This window comes from Lissotriton vulgaris, chromosome 1_1, assembly GCF_964263255.1.
Source record: "Lissotriton vulgaris chromosome 1_1, aLisVul1.2, whole genome shotgun sequence".
Taxonomy (NCBI): domain Eukaryota; kingdom Metazoa; phylum Chordata; class Amphibia; order Caudata; family Salamandridae; genus Lissotriton; species Lissotriton vulgaris.
The window spans coordinates 992,531,688-992,550,309 of NC_141685.1; the positions used below are offsets into that span (position 1 = coordinate 992,531,688).

The 18,622-nt window shown below is 46.0% G+C and overlaps 1 protein-coding gene across 6 annotated transcripts in view; it reads left to right on the forward strand.

The window, feature by feature from the left end:
• The window catches only part of BRD4 (bromodomain containing 4), a 1,320,550-nt gene that overhangs the window by 425,025 nt on the left and 876,903 nt on the right, over window positions 1-18,622 (forward strand). For all 6 annotated transcript variants that reach the window (XM_086960824.1, XM_086960816.1, XM_086960841.1 and 3 more), the window contains exon 4: window positions 474-609. In XM_086960824.1, coding sequence (XP_086816950.1) covers window positions 474-609 — 136 coding nt within the window. The remainder of the gene's footprint in view (window positions 1-473; window positions 610-18,622) is intronic.

Sequence of the window (18,622 nt, forward strand, 5' to 3'; positions counted from 1 at the left end):
ACCTGAGGAGGAGCATGCCCTATGTGTAAGTACGACACCCAGCTGGTTGTGTAAGGGCCCTATTTCCCAAATTGGGAGACACCCTGTCTCCACTATAATGTCAGAGTAATATTCCTTCCTAGCCTTCTTCTGTTCCTCTGTTTTTCACATCAGGAACTGCATACTCTGCTCTGTAGAGAAGCCCTACAGAACCATTGTGTTGATATTGTATTGAACAGTCTGCAGCCCAACCTTTTGTACTTTGCCATTTGAAAGAATCAATCTTGGATCATCCATGAACCATTTATATATTAAAAACCAAGTAACTGATCTGTATATTATCCCCACATTTATGTAAATGTGATTTTTATGGTGCAGTTCTAAAATTGAGTTATGATTGCAGAGATTGGGGGGGTCTTAAGCAAGCACAGTAATTGTAAGCTAACCATAGATTAATGCTTTATTTCTGGTGCCTGTCATTCTTTTCTATGCAGCCTGGGGATGACATTGTCCTAATGGCTGAATCTCTTGAGAAGCTCTTCCTGCAGAAGATCTCTGAAATGCCTCAGGAGGAAACTGAAATCGTAATAGTCCAAACAAAAGGAAGAGGACGTGGGAGGAAAGACCCAGGTAGGTTGTTTATTTCTCTACATGTTACAGTGTAAAGGCAGCCAGTAAAATGTAAAGTGACGCTTCAGGCTCTCTGACTGTTCTGCTCTGGTTTTGGTCCATCAGATTACAGAGAACCAGAGGTTTAAAAATTCAGGTATGGACTTTCGTCTTGTGTTTACTTATTGACTCTCGTTTTTTCCATAGCCCTTGGAAGCTAGATGTGCATACAAGCTGCCCTTTACTGCTCATTTACTGATTGAACTTAGATATCATTCAAATACCTTGTCTCTTTTATGTACCATGGGTCCTGGGATGATTTGAAGTTATATCACCTTCTGAATTTACTTACTTAGAGTCTTCAGGTACATATAGGGTGTGGTATAATATGCTCACTGATTGATGACATCAGACCTGAGGCTTTCAAGCTTTACAGATGTTTTCTAATCAATTTTCTTACAAATTTTACATAGCGCACCAAAAGGTTTTTCATTCATGGATTAACTCACATGGTAGATCAGTAGGCCAGTTTTTAAATTACACTCTACTCTGTAAAAAGTGTATGAAACCTTTCTTCACCTGAGTACAGTGGGTCCACACGGTCTACTACCCAATCTACCTTCCCGGTATGAACTAACCTTCACTTACACTGTAAGTTTGGTCTGTGGGCACCCTCATTCTAGCTATCTGAACACTTGCTGTTAAAGAATTTTTGTCTGCCTATTTTTTTTGCAGGTCTGTTCCTCAACAGACACTTGTGGGATACCGGGGCTTACCGAACTGGATCCCTATTCCTCTACCATATCCACCAGAACAAGGACAAAATGCATCAAGTTGGAATGTAGAAGTATCATCGTTTTTCCCATCTTTGCTTCGGAGAGTATCTGAACAGATTGTCCTGAAATTGGTATATATTAGCTGGGGAACTTTGAGGACTTCACAAGACTATACGTCTGCCTTTGACTCTGTATTTCACTTATTTACGGGGATGATTAAATGCATCACTAGTTGAGCTCCCTAGAGGGCTGCATATTGTAGCAGCTCTGTCGACAACCCTCCAGCTGCGGAAGTTAAAAAAAATAAAAATATCTAAACCTGTTAAATGCATGGGAGGCTTATTGAGAAGCTAGCAGGCCTCCTGATAGGTGTTATGTCAGCAGAAAGATAAAGATGCATAGTCCGGTGCTTAGGACCACCTAAGACGCCCACTAACAACTGCATTTTCAAATATTTTACATTTCTTGCTGCATTTGTTAGATGCGTCATCTTAAAGTTCAGTCAGAGTACAAATAGATTTATACATGTACAACACATTATCCTTATTTAAAATACCATTATTACAATTCTATCTGGAGAGACTCGATTTTATTCACTTACTAGAATATCACCTAGAACACGGGCCCCCCATATGGGATTGTTACATTATTGTTCTCTTTAGAAGAAGTGTCTGAAAGGTCAGGTCAACAACTGTTAGTAGAGGGGCATATCTAACTGCAGTAACATTCTTCATCACAGATAGTGCATTACAGATGCTCGTAATCAACACACCAACAATCATGAGAGAAAGCCTTGCAGGATCTGAGTCACATTTATCAGACTACTCAGTGTCTGATAGTAAAGAATGATCTTGGTGGTGTTTGGGATAACGACTTGATGCAGTCAAAACAAACCACGTAGAACTCAAGATAATATTTTGAGCACTATAGTCTTTCCTTCGGTAGATACTCCAAAAAAGTGTGCCATCACTGACACAATCGTGAAAATTTAGCACAACAAACTGGACGATAATCTCATACCCACTGCCAAAACTAGAATTGGAGATTTGTAGTTGGGTAACAGCCTTGAGTGATTTATTTGTAGCAAATCATACAGGAATAGAAAAAATGCATACAGGCATGCTAAGTAGAGAAACGGGCACACAAGATAAATGGGAGTTCAGACAGTTGTGACAGTTTTTTTTTGTTGCTCCGGAGTACACCTCGCGTACATCTATTTGACATAAAAAAATGAATATGCCAAAATTTTTCCCTTAAGGCATATTGCCATCCTTTGTCAGAGGGGGAGTGCACAGTCGAGTATATTGCTGCTGGATATTTGCATCACTGTATCCATTAATTGTACTGAAATTCAAGGTTTCCAACATGGTATTAATTTTTGTGACACCCAAATATCCATTTCCGATACAGTATTCACATAATATGCATACTGCGCTAGGCAATGTCCTCAAAATGCCAATTCACAAAGACACTAACAATGCACGGTGTGAAAGTATTTCTTCCAATGCAAATAGATCCGCAGAAAACTGCTTGGCTCTTGAAATAGCAGAACCCAGTCACTTAAGCCTTCCAGACAAATAGTTTTAATAGATCAAGCTATTTATATTGTGAGGTTCCTGACACATCAATAAAACTGTGAACATAGCCATGCCTCTTTAAGAGTCTTTCTGTCTTCTATTGCTGCTTAAACTGAAGGTAAAAAAATAACAAAAAAGTTCCATTCGTTTAAAAAATAGTTTTATAGAGGGAGCAAATATGTTATAACCTCCACATTGTACCATTGCTACAATTCAATCTTATTTGAATGTTGGCAGGACTAATGAAAGTGCCTTTGCGCCAATCACAAAGCTTCAATAAAGCTCCCAATTCTTAGAAAAACAGATTTTAGTTCCCATCACATCTCTATCAAGAGTAAGCAAAATGCATGCATTCGCAATTGAGGAACCCTACTGAAGTATCTTAAAAGGCAAGGTTATTATGAGAACGCATCCAACATTTATACCTCAAGTGGTTTCACTGTTTCAGGTTAGTCAAACTATACAATTGTCATCCTTTTTTTTCCAAAAGCAAAAACAAATGCAGTTGACATGACACTGCATATATTCGAGGTATGAAGACCATAATACACTGTATATAAGAAACAAGAGATAGACATTCCAAGCGAATCTTTTTAGCACATGCATCACAAGCATTAGGTACAGTGATTACTAAAGGAACTGTTGCCCGATGGCTACTTCATATTATTCATACCTGCTATAGTTTGGCAAATGTCCTGAAGTGCAACCAAAGGCAGTCTGTTTGAAAAAAAGGTTCTTAATTTTTCTTTGCTCCAGTGTATCTTCCCATTACATCTGCATAAGAAGATCATGGTCATTTAAACATTCACTAAACCCTGTTGCTCCGAAGATGAAAAGACGAGTTAGTGAGGTAGCCGATGCTGGAAGATTTATTTAGTACTCCCCCCTTCAACCACCCTTCCACTTCACTGGGAAAGTTATACTGCTGAGTAGCCAATGCGCGGCAGGTGACTCTATTAGAGAATTACTCAGCAAAAGAAACATTGTACGTGTAAGGATGGTTTTAGCTAGATTCCCATGTGCCACTTTCAGATGATTTGAATAATTTACACAACTCCCCACTTCCTCAGTGAAGGAGGGGAGCTGTATAATATAAAAAAAATTAAAATGGATATTGGGGGGCATTGTTGTTTTATGGTACATGGCATAGTAAGCCTAGAGCCTAGTTGATGCCCACCAGAAGAAAGTTTGAAAATTAACACTTCTAGACTCAGTCACTAGAGAGTCGATGTAGGAAAGTAGGATCTGATTTCATGGTTACCCCCACTTGTTGCTGGTGATATTGTTTTCTGACTAAGAGCCTGCTAATCAGGACCTCAGTCACTGTGCTTCCTCCCTAAACTTGACAGTGATAAGTACTTCGGTACCTTCCCAATTGGATACTGGTGTACCCATGTAAGTCCCTAGAATATGGTACTAAGGTACTCGGGGCATAGGTATATCAGTGGTCTCCCATGGGCTGCAGCATGTATTATGCCACCCATGAGAGACAACTCACACTGTGACTACAAGCCTGCCATTACAGCCTATGTACGTTGGTGCTAGTACTACCTACTACAGATACAAGATTCCTTATATCTGAGGACCCTGCACATAAACCCTATAAGTGAGCCCTATGGCAAACTCATCAGTCCTGATGGCAGGGTGCTTGGTTGCCAGTGTGAGGGTGCCCCTGCATGATCAGGGCCCCTCTACAAACCCAGAAGTCGATTCTCCAGGCTTTGTAAGTGTGGTCAGTTATTTAATACATATAGTGGACATAAAGTCAAATACAAGATATCTAACTATATATTGGCTGCACCGAAACCGGTCATGTTTGTATCAAACATGTTGGAATCCTACCCCAAGAATGATTCCAGGGGTGGATATAGGATCCCATGTACGGGAGGCTCCCGTAGGGTGCCCCCCTATTTTCCCAGTACCAGCCTTTCATGGTCTAACAGCAAGTTAGAGCTGCTGTCGACCCCAGACACATTTCTGCCCTCCTGCTGGTGACCTCGAGCATGGGGAAGGCAGAACAACAGGTTTACTGCCACAGGGAGGTGTGAGCACCGCCCAGACAGGACTTAGTGTATTGGGCTGGGGTAGGGGTGCTTTTCAGCGCCACCAGACTGTTTTGAAGGGCACATTTGGTGCCCTCCTTACATACTCCAGTTTGAGCCAGTTCAGCGAGCCGTAGGTCCCCTCTCTGGCGCGAAACTGGACAAAGGACATGGGTAAACCCTCCCCTCTGTCCAGTCCCTCCTTTGGAAGGGACCCTTGAATCGCCCCAATCCTTTCCCTAAGGTACTTAAGGACTTACCTGTGGGTGGTTCTTAAGATTCATCGTGGGACAAGATTCAGATCTGAAACAACTTCAACTCAAACCGTCTGGGCACCTTGGATTTCATTGGACTATGCCTGGAACCGAGACTGCCTCAAGAAAGTCTCCTGCTGCTCCTAGTCTCGTGGTCCTGCCAGTCTCCTGCATCTGTGCCTGTGCTCCATCCAGGTCCCTCTCCAGGCCTGTGGTCATTAAGGACACCAGAAGTAATCTATCTTGGAGTGAGTCACTCCCCTGCCACTGTAGACACCGCAACCAAGCTGACCGGTCTGCTACTCCTGACGTCCTATGGACTTTGAAAGGCTCAGCAACACAGTTGGTGGTTCTGCAACTCCCTCGAAGTCTGCACTGTCTTCTCAAGCAAGTTTGAGGTCTCCAGTTCAGCGACTCCATCGCCGACTTCATCAGCACGCACACCATGACCTCCACCCACTACATCCTCCTCGGAGATATGAACTTTCACCTTGAGAACAACAACGACAACAACTCCACAACCCTGAACGATAACCTCGCCAACCTCGGACTAAAGCAACTCGTCACAATGCCCAACCACTCTGCCGGCCATTCACTTGACCCCGTCTTCTCAAACCTGCACGTCTCCGTCAGCCAAGTTCAAGTTCAGGAATTTGTATAGAGCACTACTCACCCAGAGGGTCTCAAGGCGCTTGAGGGAGGGTGTGTGTATTACTTATCGAATAGCCAGGTTTTTAGCTGCTTTCTGAAGGAGAGGTGGTTCTGTGTAAGGCGGAGGTGAGTGGGGAGAGAATTCCACGTTTTGGCCGCTAAGTAGGAGAAGGATCTTCCTCCCATGGTGGATCTATGGATGCGCGGAATTGTGGCGAGGGCTTGATTGGATGATCGTAGTTGGCGGGTGGGTGTGCAGAAGGACAGTCGTGTGTTGAGGCATTCGGGTCCTAGGTCGTAGAGGGCTTTGTGTGCGTGGGTGAGGAGACGGAAAGTTATTCTCTTGTTGACGGGGAGCCAGTGGAGGTCTTTCAGGTGACCAGAAATGTGAGTTTGACGGGGGATGTCCAATATGAGTCTGGCTGAGGCGTTTTGGATGCGTTGGAGTTTTTTCTGTAGTTTGGCTGTGGTTCCGGCGTAGAGGGTATTTCCATAGTCCAGTCGGCTAGTGACCAATGCGTGGGTGACTGTCTTTCTTGTTTCAGTGGGGATCCAACGGAAGATTTTTTTGAGCATGCGAAGGATGTTGAAGCGTGAAGATGAGACAGCCTTGACTTGTCTGGTCATCGAGAGGGGAGGAGTCCAGGATGAAGCCCAGGTTACATGCGTGATCTGTAGGTATGGGTGCTGTACCCAGGGCCGGAGGCCACCATGAGTCGTCCCAGGCAGAGGGGGAAGATCCTAAGATGAGGACTTCCGTTTTGTCCGAGTTTAGTTTTAAACGGCTGTTCTTCATCCATTCGGCTACTTCTTTCATTCCTCCGTGTAGATTGGTTTTGGCGGTGTTTGGGTCTTTGGTGAGGGAGAGGATCAGCTGGGTGTCGTCTGCATAGGAGATGATGTTGTGTTGTCGTGCGATGGATGCGAGGGGACTCATGTAAACGTTGAAGAGGGTGGGACTGAGTGATGATCCTTGTGGTACGCCGCAGATGACTTCGGTGGCGTCTGATTTGAATGGGGGGAGGGGGACTCTCTGGGTTCTCCCGGCGAGGAACGAGATGATCCAGTCCAGAGCTTTTCCTTGTATTCCGACGTTGCTGAGGCGTTGTATGAGGGTGCTATGACAGACTGTGTCAAAGGCGGCGGAGAGGTCAAGTAGGATTAGGGCAGCTGTTTCTCCGTTGTCCAGTAGGGTTCGGATGTCATCTGTAGCTGCGATGAGGGCGGTTTCGGTGCTGTGTTTGGCTCGGAAGCCGGATTGTGAGCGGTTGAGGGAATTGTTGGATTCAAGGAAGGCGGCGAGTTGGCTATTGACGGCTTTCTCAATAACTTTGGCAGGGAATGGGAGGAGAGAGATGGGGCGGTAGTTCTTGAGTTCAGAGGGGTCTGCTGTGGGTTTCTTCAGAAGGGCGCTGAGTTCGGCATGTTTCCAGCTTTCTGGGAAGGTAGCGGAGTTGAAGGGACAGTTGATGACATCGCGGAGGTGGGGTGCGATGATGGAGTCTGCTTTGTTGAAAATGTGGTGGGGACATGGGTCGGTTGGAGATCCTGAGTGGATGGAGTTCATCAGGCGGATGGTGACTTCAGTGGTGATTGGGTTCCAGGCGCAGAGGTTGTGAGGGTGCTGTTTAGGTTCGGAGGTGGGTGGAGTGGACTGTTCCTCGGACTGGTTTTCAAAGCTGTTATGTATTTCGGTGATTTTGTTGTGGAAGAAAGAGGATAAAGAGTCGCAGAGGTCTTGGGAGGGAGTGATGTCGTTGGTGCCGGCGGTGGGGTTGGTAAATTCTTTGACGATGTTGAATAGTTCCTTGCTGTTGTGGGCGTTGTTGTCGAGTCGATCCTTGAATGCTGATTTCTTGGTGGATCGGATCAATTGGTGGTGTTTGCGGGTGGCGTCCTTGAAGATGGTCAGGTTGTCAGTGGTTGGGTTTTTTCTCCAGGTTTTCTCGAGAGTACGACATAACTTCTTGGATTCCTTAAGGTCATCGTTGAACCAGGGGGCCTTTTTGCTAGCTTGTTTGTTCTGGTGGTTTTTCAAGGGTGCTAATTTGTCAGCGCTGTGGGTGATCCATTGTGTGAGTTTGGTGGCAGCTTGGTTTGGGTCCGATGATATGACAGGAGGGTTTTGGTTAAGCAATGTGAAGAGTTGGTCGGTGGTGATTTCGTTCCAGTTTCTTCAAGGAATAGGTTGTTGGGGGTTGTGGGTCGAGGTCTTTATGTAGCTGAAGTGAACGCAGCTGTGGTCAGTCCAATGGAGAGCTGTGGTGTGATCGAAGAAGATGTGTTTGCTGGAGGTGAAGATAGGGTCGAGCGTGTGTCTGGCGAGGTGGGTGGGGGTGGTAACAAGTTGTTTGAGTCCGAGATTGGCCAGGTTGTCCAGAAGGGTGGTGGTGTTGCTGTCATTTTTCTTTTCCAGGTGGAAGTTGAGGTCTCCCAGTAGAATGTAGTCCTCGGAGGGGAGGGCGTGTGGGCTGATGAAGTCAGTGATGTCTTCGCTGAATTGTGTGCGGGTTCCTGGTGGTCTGTAGATGAGGGTGCCTCTAAGTGTGGTCCTGGGGTCGGTGTGGATCTGGAAGTGAAGGTTTTCGGCGGTAGCGAGGTTATTGTCGGAGCTGGTCGTGATTTGGATGGTGTTATTATGGACGATGGCGATGCCTCCTCCTGTTTGGTTGGTGCGGTCTTTTCGGATGATCTTGTAAGCGTCCGGGATGGCTATGGCGATGTCGGGTGCTGATGTGGTGTTCATCCAGGTTTCTGTTAGGAAGGCGACGTCTGGCGATGCAGTGTCGAGTAGGTCCCAGAGTTCAGTGGCGTTTCTGTGGACTGAGGGGGTGTTCAGCAGGATGCACTTCAGGTGGTTAGAGTCGGAGCTGTGTCTGGAATTAGTGGATTTGGTGTGGGTCCTGATGCAGGCGAACTTGCAGGAGTGGCTGGCGAAGGGTCCATGGGTGTGTCCTGGGGCAGCTTTGCAGCATTGTGCACACCACCAAACTCCTCTGGATCGACCAGCGATGCATCCACTTCACCTTCCAGAAACCCACCACACAGCACCGCACCCAACAGATCCCCCACCGCTGCTGGAGCAAAATCACCGAAGACCAACTACATGCAAACCTGGCTCTCAGCCCACCCACCGAACCCGCCAACAATGACAACGCTGCCCACAGCCTCAGACGCTCAATCGAAGACTGCACCAACACCCTGGCCCGGCTGTAGAACCCCCCCCACCCCTCACGAGACACTAGCTAGAGGGCCAGCTGGTTCACCCCAGAACTCCTTGCCTCCAAGCAAGCCTGCCGGACACTAGAGAAGAAATGGCTCAGCGTTAAACTCCGGACAACTGAGCAGCACACAAGGACGCCATCCGCAACCACAACTACCACCTAATCAGGGCCGCCAAGAGAACCTCGTTCAAAGACCGCCTTGACAACAACGCACACAATACCAAGGGGTTCTTAAACATCATGAAGGATCTCTCCAACCCCAGCTCCAACACCAACAACATCCCGCCGTCACAAGCCCTGTGCGACTCCCTCGCCATATTCTTCCACCACAAGATAGCAGACATCCACGACAGCTTCAACACCCAGACAGACCCAACAGACAGCAACACAACAGACCCTCGCACACCATCAACCACTACCCTCAGCTAGCCTGGGCCAGCGTGAGCATCGATGACACCATAAAGACCATGAGCACAATCCACTCCGGCTCTCCGTCAGATCCCTTATCGCACCACGTCTTCAACAAAGCAAGCAGCTCCATTGCACCCCACCTGCGCAACATCAATCTCTCCCTTGAGACCGCAACCTTCCCAGAGAGCTGGAAACACACTGAGATCAACTTCCTACTGAAAAAACCCAAGGCTGACCCAAGAGACCTCAAGAACTTTCGGCCCATCTCTCTGCTCCCCTTCCCGGCTAGGGTCTTCGAGAAAATCGTCAACAGACAGCTAACCCGATACCTTGAAGAAAATAGAATCCTGGACCCTTCCCAGTCAGGGTTCTGCAGCAACCACAGCACCGAGACCATCCTCCTCGCCACCACCGACGACATCAGGACTCTGCTGGTCAACGGCGAGGCCGCAGCACTAATCCTCCTAGACCTCTCCGCCGCCTTTGACAGTCTGCCCCCGCACACTATGCGCACGCCGCAGGGATCTGAGACAAGGCGCTAGAATGGACCACCTCCTTCCTCACCGGCAGAACCCAGAGCGTCCGCCTCCCCCCCCCTTTCCGGTCCAAAGCCTCCGAGATCATCTGCGGCGTACCCCAGGAATCCTCCCTCAGCCCGACATTGTTCAACATTTACATGACCCTGCTCGCACACATCGCCCGACCTCAACATAATCTCCTATGCCGACGACACTCAACTGATCTGATCCTCTCCCTCACCAAGGACCCCGTTACCGCCAAAGCCAACCTCCACGAAAGAATTAAGGCCTTTGCCGACTGGATGCAGACCAACCATCTGAAGCTGAACTCGGACAAGACGGAGGTCCTCTGCTCTAACCCTTCAGCCTGGGACGACTCCTGGTGGCCGACTGCACTGGGAGCAGCCCCGACACCCACCGACCACGCACGCAACCTGGGAATCATCCTTGACTCAACGCTCTCAATGACCAAGCAGGTCAACACTGTCTCCTCCTCCTGCTTCAACACCCTCCGCATGCTCCACAGATGGATCCCGACAGATACAAGAAAGACAGTCACCCAGGCCCTCGTCAGCAGCAGACTCGACTACGGAACCGCCACGTACGCAGGAGCCCCGACCAAGCTCATCAAACGACTACAATGCATCCAAAACGCCTCGGTACCACGCCACAGCCACATCCACCCCCACCTGAGGGACCTGCACTGGCTTCCCGTCAGCAAGAAGATATCCTTCAAGCTTCTCATCCACGCACACAAGGCACTCCACAAGACCGGCCCAGCCTACCTCAACAGACGGCTCTCCTTCTACATCCCTAACCGCCAGCTCCGTTCCGCCAACCTCTCACTCGCCACCAACCCGTGTATCCGAAGAACAACCACCGGTAGGAGATACTGCTCCTGCCTCGCCGCCAAGACATGGAACACCCTGCCACTGAGTCTACAACAGACCCAAGACCTGCTGACCTTCAGGAGAATGCTCAAGACCTGGCTGTTCGATCAGTAGCGCACCGACCCCCCCCCCCCCCCCCCCCCTTCCCCCAAGCGCCATGAGACTCTCGCAGGTATGTAGTGCGCTTTACAAATGACTGATTGATTGATTGAGTATCCCACGTCGGAACAGGTGGAATAGAACCCCTGTGTACAGCGTCGACCTGTCGTTGCCAAGGCTTAATGATTCGATCCTCCAGAGATCTTCGGGCTACAAGAAGCTCCAGCCTCTCTTCCTGCCAATATCTTCGTCCTCACCGTATCCACTGCACTGTGGGCCTGCATTTTTGGTGATCTGCCCACGGTCCTCTTGCAACTCCTGTGCCTCTGGGTCATCTTGAGGGTCTTCTTTGGCTTCAGTGGGCTCCTCTGCTCGCTCGGGGCCTACTCTGACTCTCCTGCACTTGGTGAGTCCCCTGGACCCTGCTGTGGTCCCAACGCTGCACCTTTTTCGTTTGACACATTTGTTGCTGCTGCCAAGGCTTGTTGGTGCTCCTGCTGGACACTAACCCCTGGTTTTTGACTTTCAATGTGGGATAGCTTGTGAATGGCTCCTGGTCTTCCACAGTATCGCATGGTCCTCACACCTGCAGAGACAAGGTTACCGTCGTCACTCCTGCATCTTCCATTATCAGTGGCCATTGGTTTTCCATGCCTCCTGGTCACTTCCGAGTGGCATAGATTGCCCCCTCTGCTTGTAGGTACTCCTCTTCAAGAATTCATCCTCTGATTCCACCAGACTCTTTTACCTTCTTCACCAGCGGCATCTTTTCGGAAGTCCTCCATTGTGGTCAACTGCGGTTTCCGACGTCACTTTGCACCTATGCATCAGGCTTCCCTGGTGTAGGTATCCTGGATCCTGGGGAATCCACGGATGGGTTGACTCTCCAACCTTCTGTCTTCCACTGGGTTTCTTCAGGGTACACTGGGAAGGGTCCTTCTTAAAAAATACAGCCATGACTTTCCACTTGACTTGCAAGGTTTATGTGTCTGTTTCCACTCTGCGCACAGCCTCCGTGGGGTTCCTGGGTACTTACCATTGGTGGTTCCTTGTGTCCCTAGCTCTTCTGAGTCCTCTGGTCCAAGTCCTGACTTTGGTCGCAATTTGCATTCCACTTCTTTAGTATATGGTTTGGTCTCCCCTTGGAGACCACTGTGTATTTGTGCTTACTTAACTGTTTACATTTGAAATATTGTGTGTATTGTGTTGAGATCTCCAGGTAGGAGATATACCAATGTGTTAGTGAGTATGTATAACAAATATAACTATTTCTATAACTACACTGAAGTTCTTTTTCGTTTAACCTACACTATATGATTCGTTCTGGTAAAATAAGCTACTTAACTCTCCTTCTGGACTAAGTCTGAAGGCTGTTATCCATATCTATGCCTTAGAGAGCTTTTTATGGTTGTCTAAGGCCACTAAAATCACCATAGCGTTGGATTAGTGCTAGGTGCTTCATTAAATAAGTGTGCACCATATACTAAGCCAGCCTCCTTAGTGTACTAGTGAACAGCACAGGAACCTAGCAAAGTTTCACTCTCCGAAACCATTTGTGCAGCTAGGTAACTGGTTTCTTCATAGCTGCCAGAAAATTGCATTGATGGCTCCTGCTTTTGCAATCCAATAACAACAAAAAAAGAACAAAGCAGCTGGTTTTATCATGAAGAAAAGTCAGTGGCACCTCATCAGTTTTATGCAGTGAGCCAGTACTAAGATACAATTCAGCCATGAGAATTGTTTTTGAGCTGCTGTAAGAGAACTTTCTTGAAGATAGATAGAAGCACTGATATTCAGGAGATACTCAACAAAGGCATGATGGTCTCCAAGTGATTGATTAGCGTGGCTGCTGTGTCGCAGAGATGGCTGCTCTTACTTATTTCTCTCAAACAGGAATGAGACTAAAAACAAGTTCACCGCCTACCTGAGCAAAGTCTGACTCGATCAAGACCACCTGTGTCAAACCGAACACTGACAAGACAGATGTCGTCGTGTTTGGACAGAACAGCTCACCGTAGAACTCCACCTTGTGGCCAGCTGAACTAGTAACCACCCCCACCACCCACTCCAGGAACCTAGGGATCATCTCCGACAACAAATTCAACATGACTGCTCAAGTCAACACAGTTGTATCTTCCTGCTGATTTACCTTGAAGATGTTACGGAAAATCTGATCAGACTCCAGCAAACCATTCAGAACTCAGCAGCCAGAATCCCTTTCAACCTCCCACACCAAACTTGCATCACAATCCACCTCAAGGAGTTGTACACAAATGCGTACAGTTCAAACTCCTCACACCTTTAGCACAGGCCCAGCCTACCTCAATAGCTGCATCTGCTTTTACAGACATCCAGACACCTCTGTTTGTCCGTACTCCTTCAAGCTCACATCCCTCATACACGCAGAACCAGATCAGACTTTCACGGTTTCTGAGTTCCGTATGGCGCTGAAGACCTGGCTTTTTCATTAGTCCCTGAGAGCCAGAATCCCTTCCCAATAGATAGTGTTCGATACAAATGTTCTTAAAATCTACATTATGTAGTGATAAACAAACCAGTTATTCTGGCTAGACACCTTAACTCAAAGAACCTTGTCCTACATCGACGGGGATTTAAAGACTTAAAACTATACTCAGCGAGCAAATGTGAAATCCCATGGAATCAACTCAATTGTTTGCCACAACAGTGAGTGTAACAGTCTTTTCACTGATGTTCCCTGTCCAAAAATATTTTTAAATACATATTTCTAATGTTTGTTATGCCACATATTTTGCTGTTCTGGACGAGCATTAGTATGCATACTGCTTTGGTTTTTTTAGTATACATTTTTATTGGTATTCAAAATAACGACAGTACATCTTATCACATTAATATACAATTTACAACACCCCCTCACCTGGCTCTACTTCCACAATCACATAGGACAATATGGTTGAACATATATTCTGTATAGGGGAGCCGGTAACGAACTTGGCTACTGCCCATATTCTCCCAGGTGCAGAGCAAGCCCAGCATCACCCACCAATCGTGCTCTCCTTCCTACCCTCCCTCACATATACCTCATTCAGGAATTTGACAACAAGTCTTCCACTCTTCTTCCCAGCCCTTACTTATTTCTCATGGGGGCCTAGCATCCGGGGGCTCGAAGTCCACCAAGCATCACCGTCCAAGCGTACGGGTCGTCTGCTAGTTTATTGCTCTGAATTTTTCCGCATATGGCATTCTTTTGCTACTGCCCATTCAACCATATCTGGTAACGTATCAGCCACCCTCAGGGAGCTAGGAGACATCCAACGAATGACCACCCTCTGCTTAGCAAGCACCAGCCCTAACAGTAGAAGTCTACTACTAAGGATTATCTTATTCCAGATAGGGACTATTCCTAATCGGCACTGTCTAACATCTCTGGGGACAGACCATCCTGTGGCTGCTTTCAATTTGTCCAGTTTTGCCTGCAGTATGTGTCTAGCTTGGGCATCTCCATAACGTGGAGAAAATCCACCCCGCACGTGAAACATCGGGGGCAGGACGATGCCTGTCGGCGGTAAATGTCATACACTGTATTTGGGATAAGGCCTACTTGATGTACTACATTGTACTGTAGCAGTTTGAATTTCATGTTTGTATAGGCCCGCTTCACCCCCTCATGTACTCCATTCTGTTCCTTATCCAAGAGAGGTGCATCTAGCACCTTATGCCACCTATTATGGACCGGTAAGATGTGCAAAGGAATGCCTAAATGCAATGCCCTGTAGTGTACAGTCAACTAAAGAGAGAGCTTTCTCTAAATTAATACGATCAATTTCTCGTATTCGTTCTGCAGTTTCCATTTGCGTGATTTTCCATGCTTCATTATAAGCAGCATATATACCGGCGTATATGAAATATTTATGACGTGGTTTACGAGGTCCTTTTAAGAAGTCTCTTGAGTCAACGCCCATCTTAAAAGTAAAGTTAAGTGTTGTTTTATATCTGGAAGTGTAGATTTTTGTAGCCACTCAAGGCACAGTTTTCCTACACTGTATGTTGTTATTATCCCTGGATGTTGTCTCTGGACATATCTTGGATCTGGCCTAATTACTGTAAACCCTTGTGTCTTGTTCAGGAATCTATCTTGACAGTTATACGTGACTGTGGTCCAGATTAACCATTTTTTCCAATCAGGATTAGTTCTGTTCTGTGGTAAAATGTATTTTACATCTACCTCCTCATCTGTAGTGTCATTACTATCCGGTGTGGGTTTAGGTATGGACGCTTTATTTAAATCTTTTATCTTAGCCAGGCCAGGCAAGATGTCTGTTGAACAGTGTCATTTAAAAACATTATTTGTTCTGGGATGATGCAGGCTCTGAATAAGGCTTCTAAACCTTGCACCTGCCAGTCTTTCGTGCCCCAGACAGTTTTTGTCTCAATGTTGTCTTTCCAGAAGTCAAAACCTAATGTGGACAATTGAGCAAAAAAGGCCGCAGAATAAATTGGCTTAGTATTAGTCGTCATACTTTTCATTCCTATCTTATTATCATTTTTAAAGTAAAATGTTTATGAATTTGTGACATTAAAACCTGAGAAGTATGGACATTTTTCATAAAATGTTTCTGAGCTACCCTTTGGTGGCGTTGGACAATGTTCCCAATGATTATAAGTAAAAACACTCCTAGGGTTTGCAGATTTGTTCAAATAATGACCATAATGATTAAAACAATACATTTGTTCATAATTTGTATTCATGTTTTGTAAATTTTGCTGACATTTCTGAGTCTGCCATCATGTTATTAACAGTTTCAAAGTCCCAATCATCAGAAAATGTGCTGGGTGAAACAAAGTCACTCAAGGAAACCTTAAATTGGTGTGGAATCTTCAACAGCTCTACAGGACCATAAATATAATCAGTTTGTCCCATGCTATACCACCAGGTATAGGAATGGCTGTGATGTTCACTGATGACAGGTCTCTTTGTTCACGATGAGATGATTAGTGTGGCTTCAGGAGCAAGTTGATGTTCTTACTTGCTGGGTCCATTTTACTATATTTTCCATCTATCAGCTTTCCCAAACTTAAAACGAGAATGAGCCATAGTAGGAGAAAAAGTACACCTAACACAACAATCCAAAATTCAACCCATGGTGAAACCAGATATGTATTCGCAAGCTGGTGACAAAGTTCTGTTACTCGAGAGTTTTATTTGCTGACGTTGTTTCGGGCTCACTGAGATCCTCAGAAAACTTATAAAAGTTGATGAAATAGCCAGAGGCAGTTCTGTTGGTATTGCATCTGGATTATTTGAAATCGCTGGAGCTGATTGGTCCCTTGTCATGTTAGTATAGTCAGATGCTACATCATTGTAGACGGGAGTTTCTTGACGGAGTGTTATTTGGTTTTCAAGAGGCACAAGTTCCATGGCTTTGTTGCATAGCCTTTCTTTTCTTACTGCAGATTCTTCAAAGGTGATGAGTCTCTCAGTTTGAACCTCTTGAATAGTAGCGAGATTTGGTCGGCTGTTACACCTTTGGAGTCCACTGGGCCTACTACTTATTATCGGTCAAATTATGTGATTTAACCAGGTCAATTGATACGGACCGGTTCTCCTTTCTTCCAGCAAGGGGCGGCAGTAACGCTGCTCTTGATTCGTGGACCACTAATACAGGTACTGGTTTTCTGTAAGAAGGCACAAATTCCTTCTTATCTTCTCTGACTAGATCCCCAATCTTTGAAATCCAGACAGGTCTTGCTGGGACAGGTGGTTTTTCTTCAGTGGTCGTTGGCTTCTGTAATGTGTTGCTTAGACTTCTTCTCGTTTAATTTAAGTCCTGCAAAACAGCCAAACGGTCTTTGATATCAAAGGGTTTTTGTTCTACCACTGAAGTGTGACGATCGAGGTCTTCGACAATCATTCTAGTACCAAAAAGGATTTTATATGGAGTGATTCCATGCAGAGAATTTCTTGGTAGATTGTTTAGACTACGTTGGACACTTATTAGATGTTTGACCCACCTCCTGTCACCCGAGCTTAATACCCTTGCTGTAATAGATTGCTTTATGTCACGTTATTTTCTTTCCACTACCGATTTTCCCTCAGGATGAAATGGACTTGAGTACCGCAATGCAACCCCCATGCTGGCCATGGCCTCCTTGTAGGCTTTGGAGCTAAACGCAGGACCCTGGTCAGAATGTAGCATGCCGATTGCGTATGTGCCGATAAAGACTCGCAAATCTTTTATTACAGTTCGGGTGTCAGCCGAGCGCTGAGGCCACATCCAAATGAATCTCGTCCTAATAGTTGTGGGACCCCATTCGTCCATGGTAACGTCTGCGTGTAGAAAGTCTAATGCTGTCTAACAATGGTGTCTGTACTTGACTGGCTATACTGTAGTCCGGTAATGGCGGCTTTCTAAGCTATGATCTCTGTAGCAGTAATCGCAATTAATTCTAAATTTGTAAATGTGGGCGTTCATCCCTGGCCACCAGTACGTCTCTTTTAATTCTAGTAGAGATTTTGAGATCCCTTGATGTATCAGACCCTCTCCCATATGTGCTTCTTGTATTAAAGCACCTCTACGTTCCCTGTTTGGAATTACCCTATCCCCCACTCCAGTGATTCGAGCGAAAGGAACGGAGTTGGCATCAATTATGTATGTAGTATATTCGAGTGGATAGTTTAGAGTTAACGATGCACCGCTGCCTTTGCTTGTGGCATTGACAGCTAGCATTGTTTCGCCGTCTATTTTTGTTTTTGAACGAGTGATTGCAGCTACGGAAGCCGTTTGCACAGCTGTCTTCGCGGCCAATGAATTCCCTGCAACGTGAACGCCATCACGCTGATGACTCTGTGTATGGATCACGTGAGTCTTTTGTAGTTCTTTCTGTAAAAGAACTACTTGTTCCCAAAGTAATTTATGCTTGATTGTGCCACCTTTTGCGTCTTTGAAACCGCTTTGAATCCACTTCTGCAAGTATTCGTTGTAAGATTGAACGCAGTAATACAAATCGCACACTATAAGTGTGGGGAATTTGAGATCTGTATTTTCAAGCGCCATTTTGAAAGCCTGTAGTTCAGCTCACTGAGCTCTACAATCTCCTAGAGATTGTTTTTGTGACCATAGGTAGGAATTTACCTTCGCGCCAGCGACCTTTAACAATCGCGCATGCAGCACTATAAGCTTGTTTACCCCAATTGCGGGCTGTGCAGATCCACCTGTATAAATTATACATCCGTAATGTTCTAGAGGCAGAATCTCAGTGGGCAGTGGACATTCTTGTTAGTATTGTAGAAATGATTGTGTTTTCAGATAAGGATCAAAAACGTATTCAACGTCTGTTGCAGCAAGAGAATGAACTCATTGTAACCATCTCAGATGTAAAGCTTTTGCATTCGGAATGCTCGCTTTTGTCACTGCCTCTAAGGCAGGTACAGGTGTAACGACCATTATGCGTTTTCCCTGTGCTAGGGCTCTCTCTTTTGCTACTGCAGTTTGAACCGCCGTCAGAATTTTTTCTGTTGAAGTGAATTTCATTTCAGCTTGTGTGTACAAGTGTGATTTATAAGCTATTGGTATCTTTTCACCTTCATTAAAGGTTAAGTACGTGAATCCGCA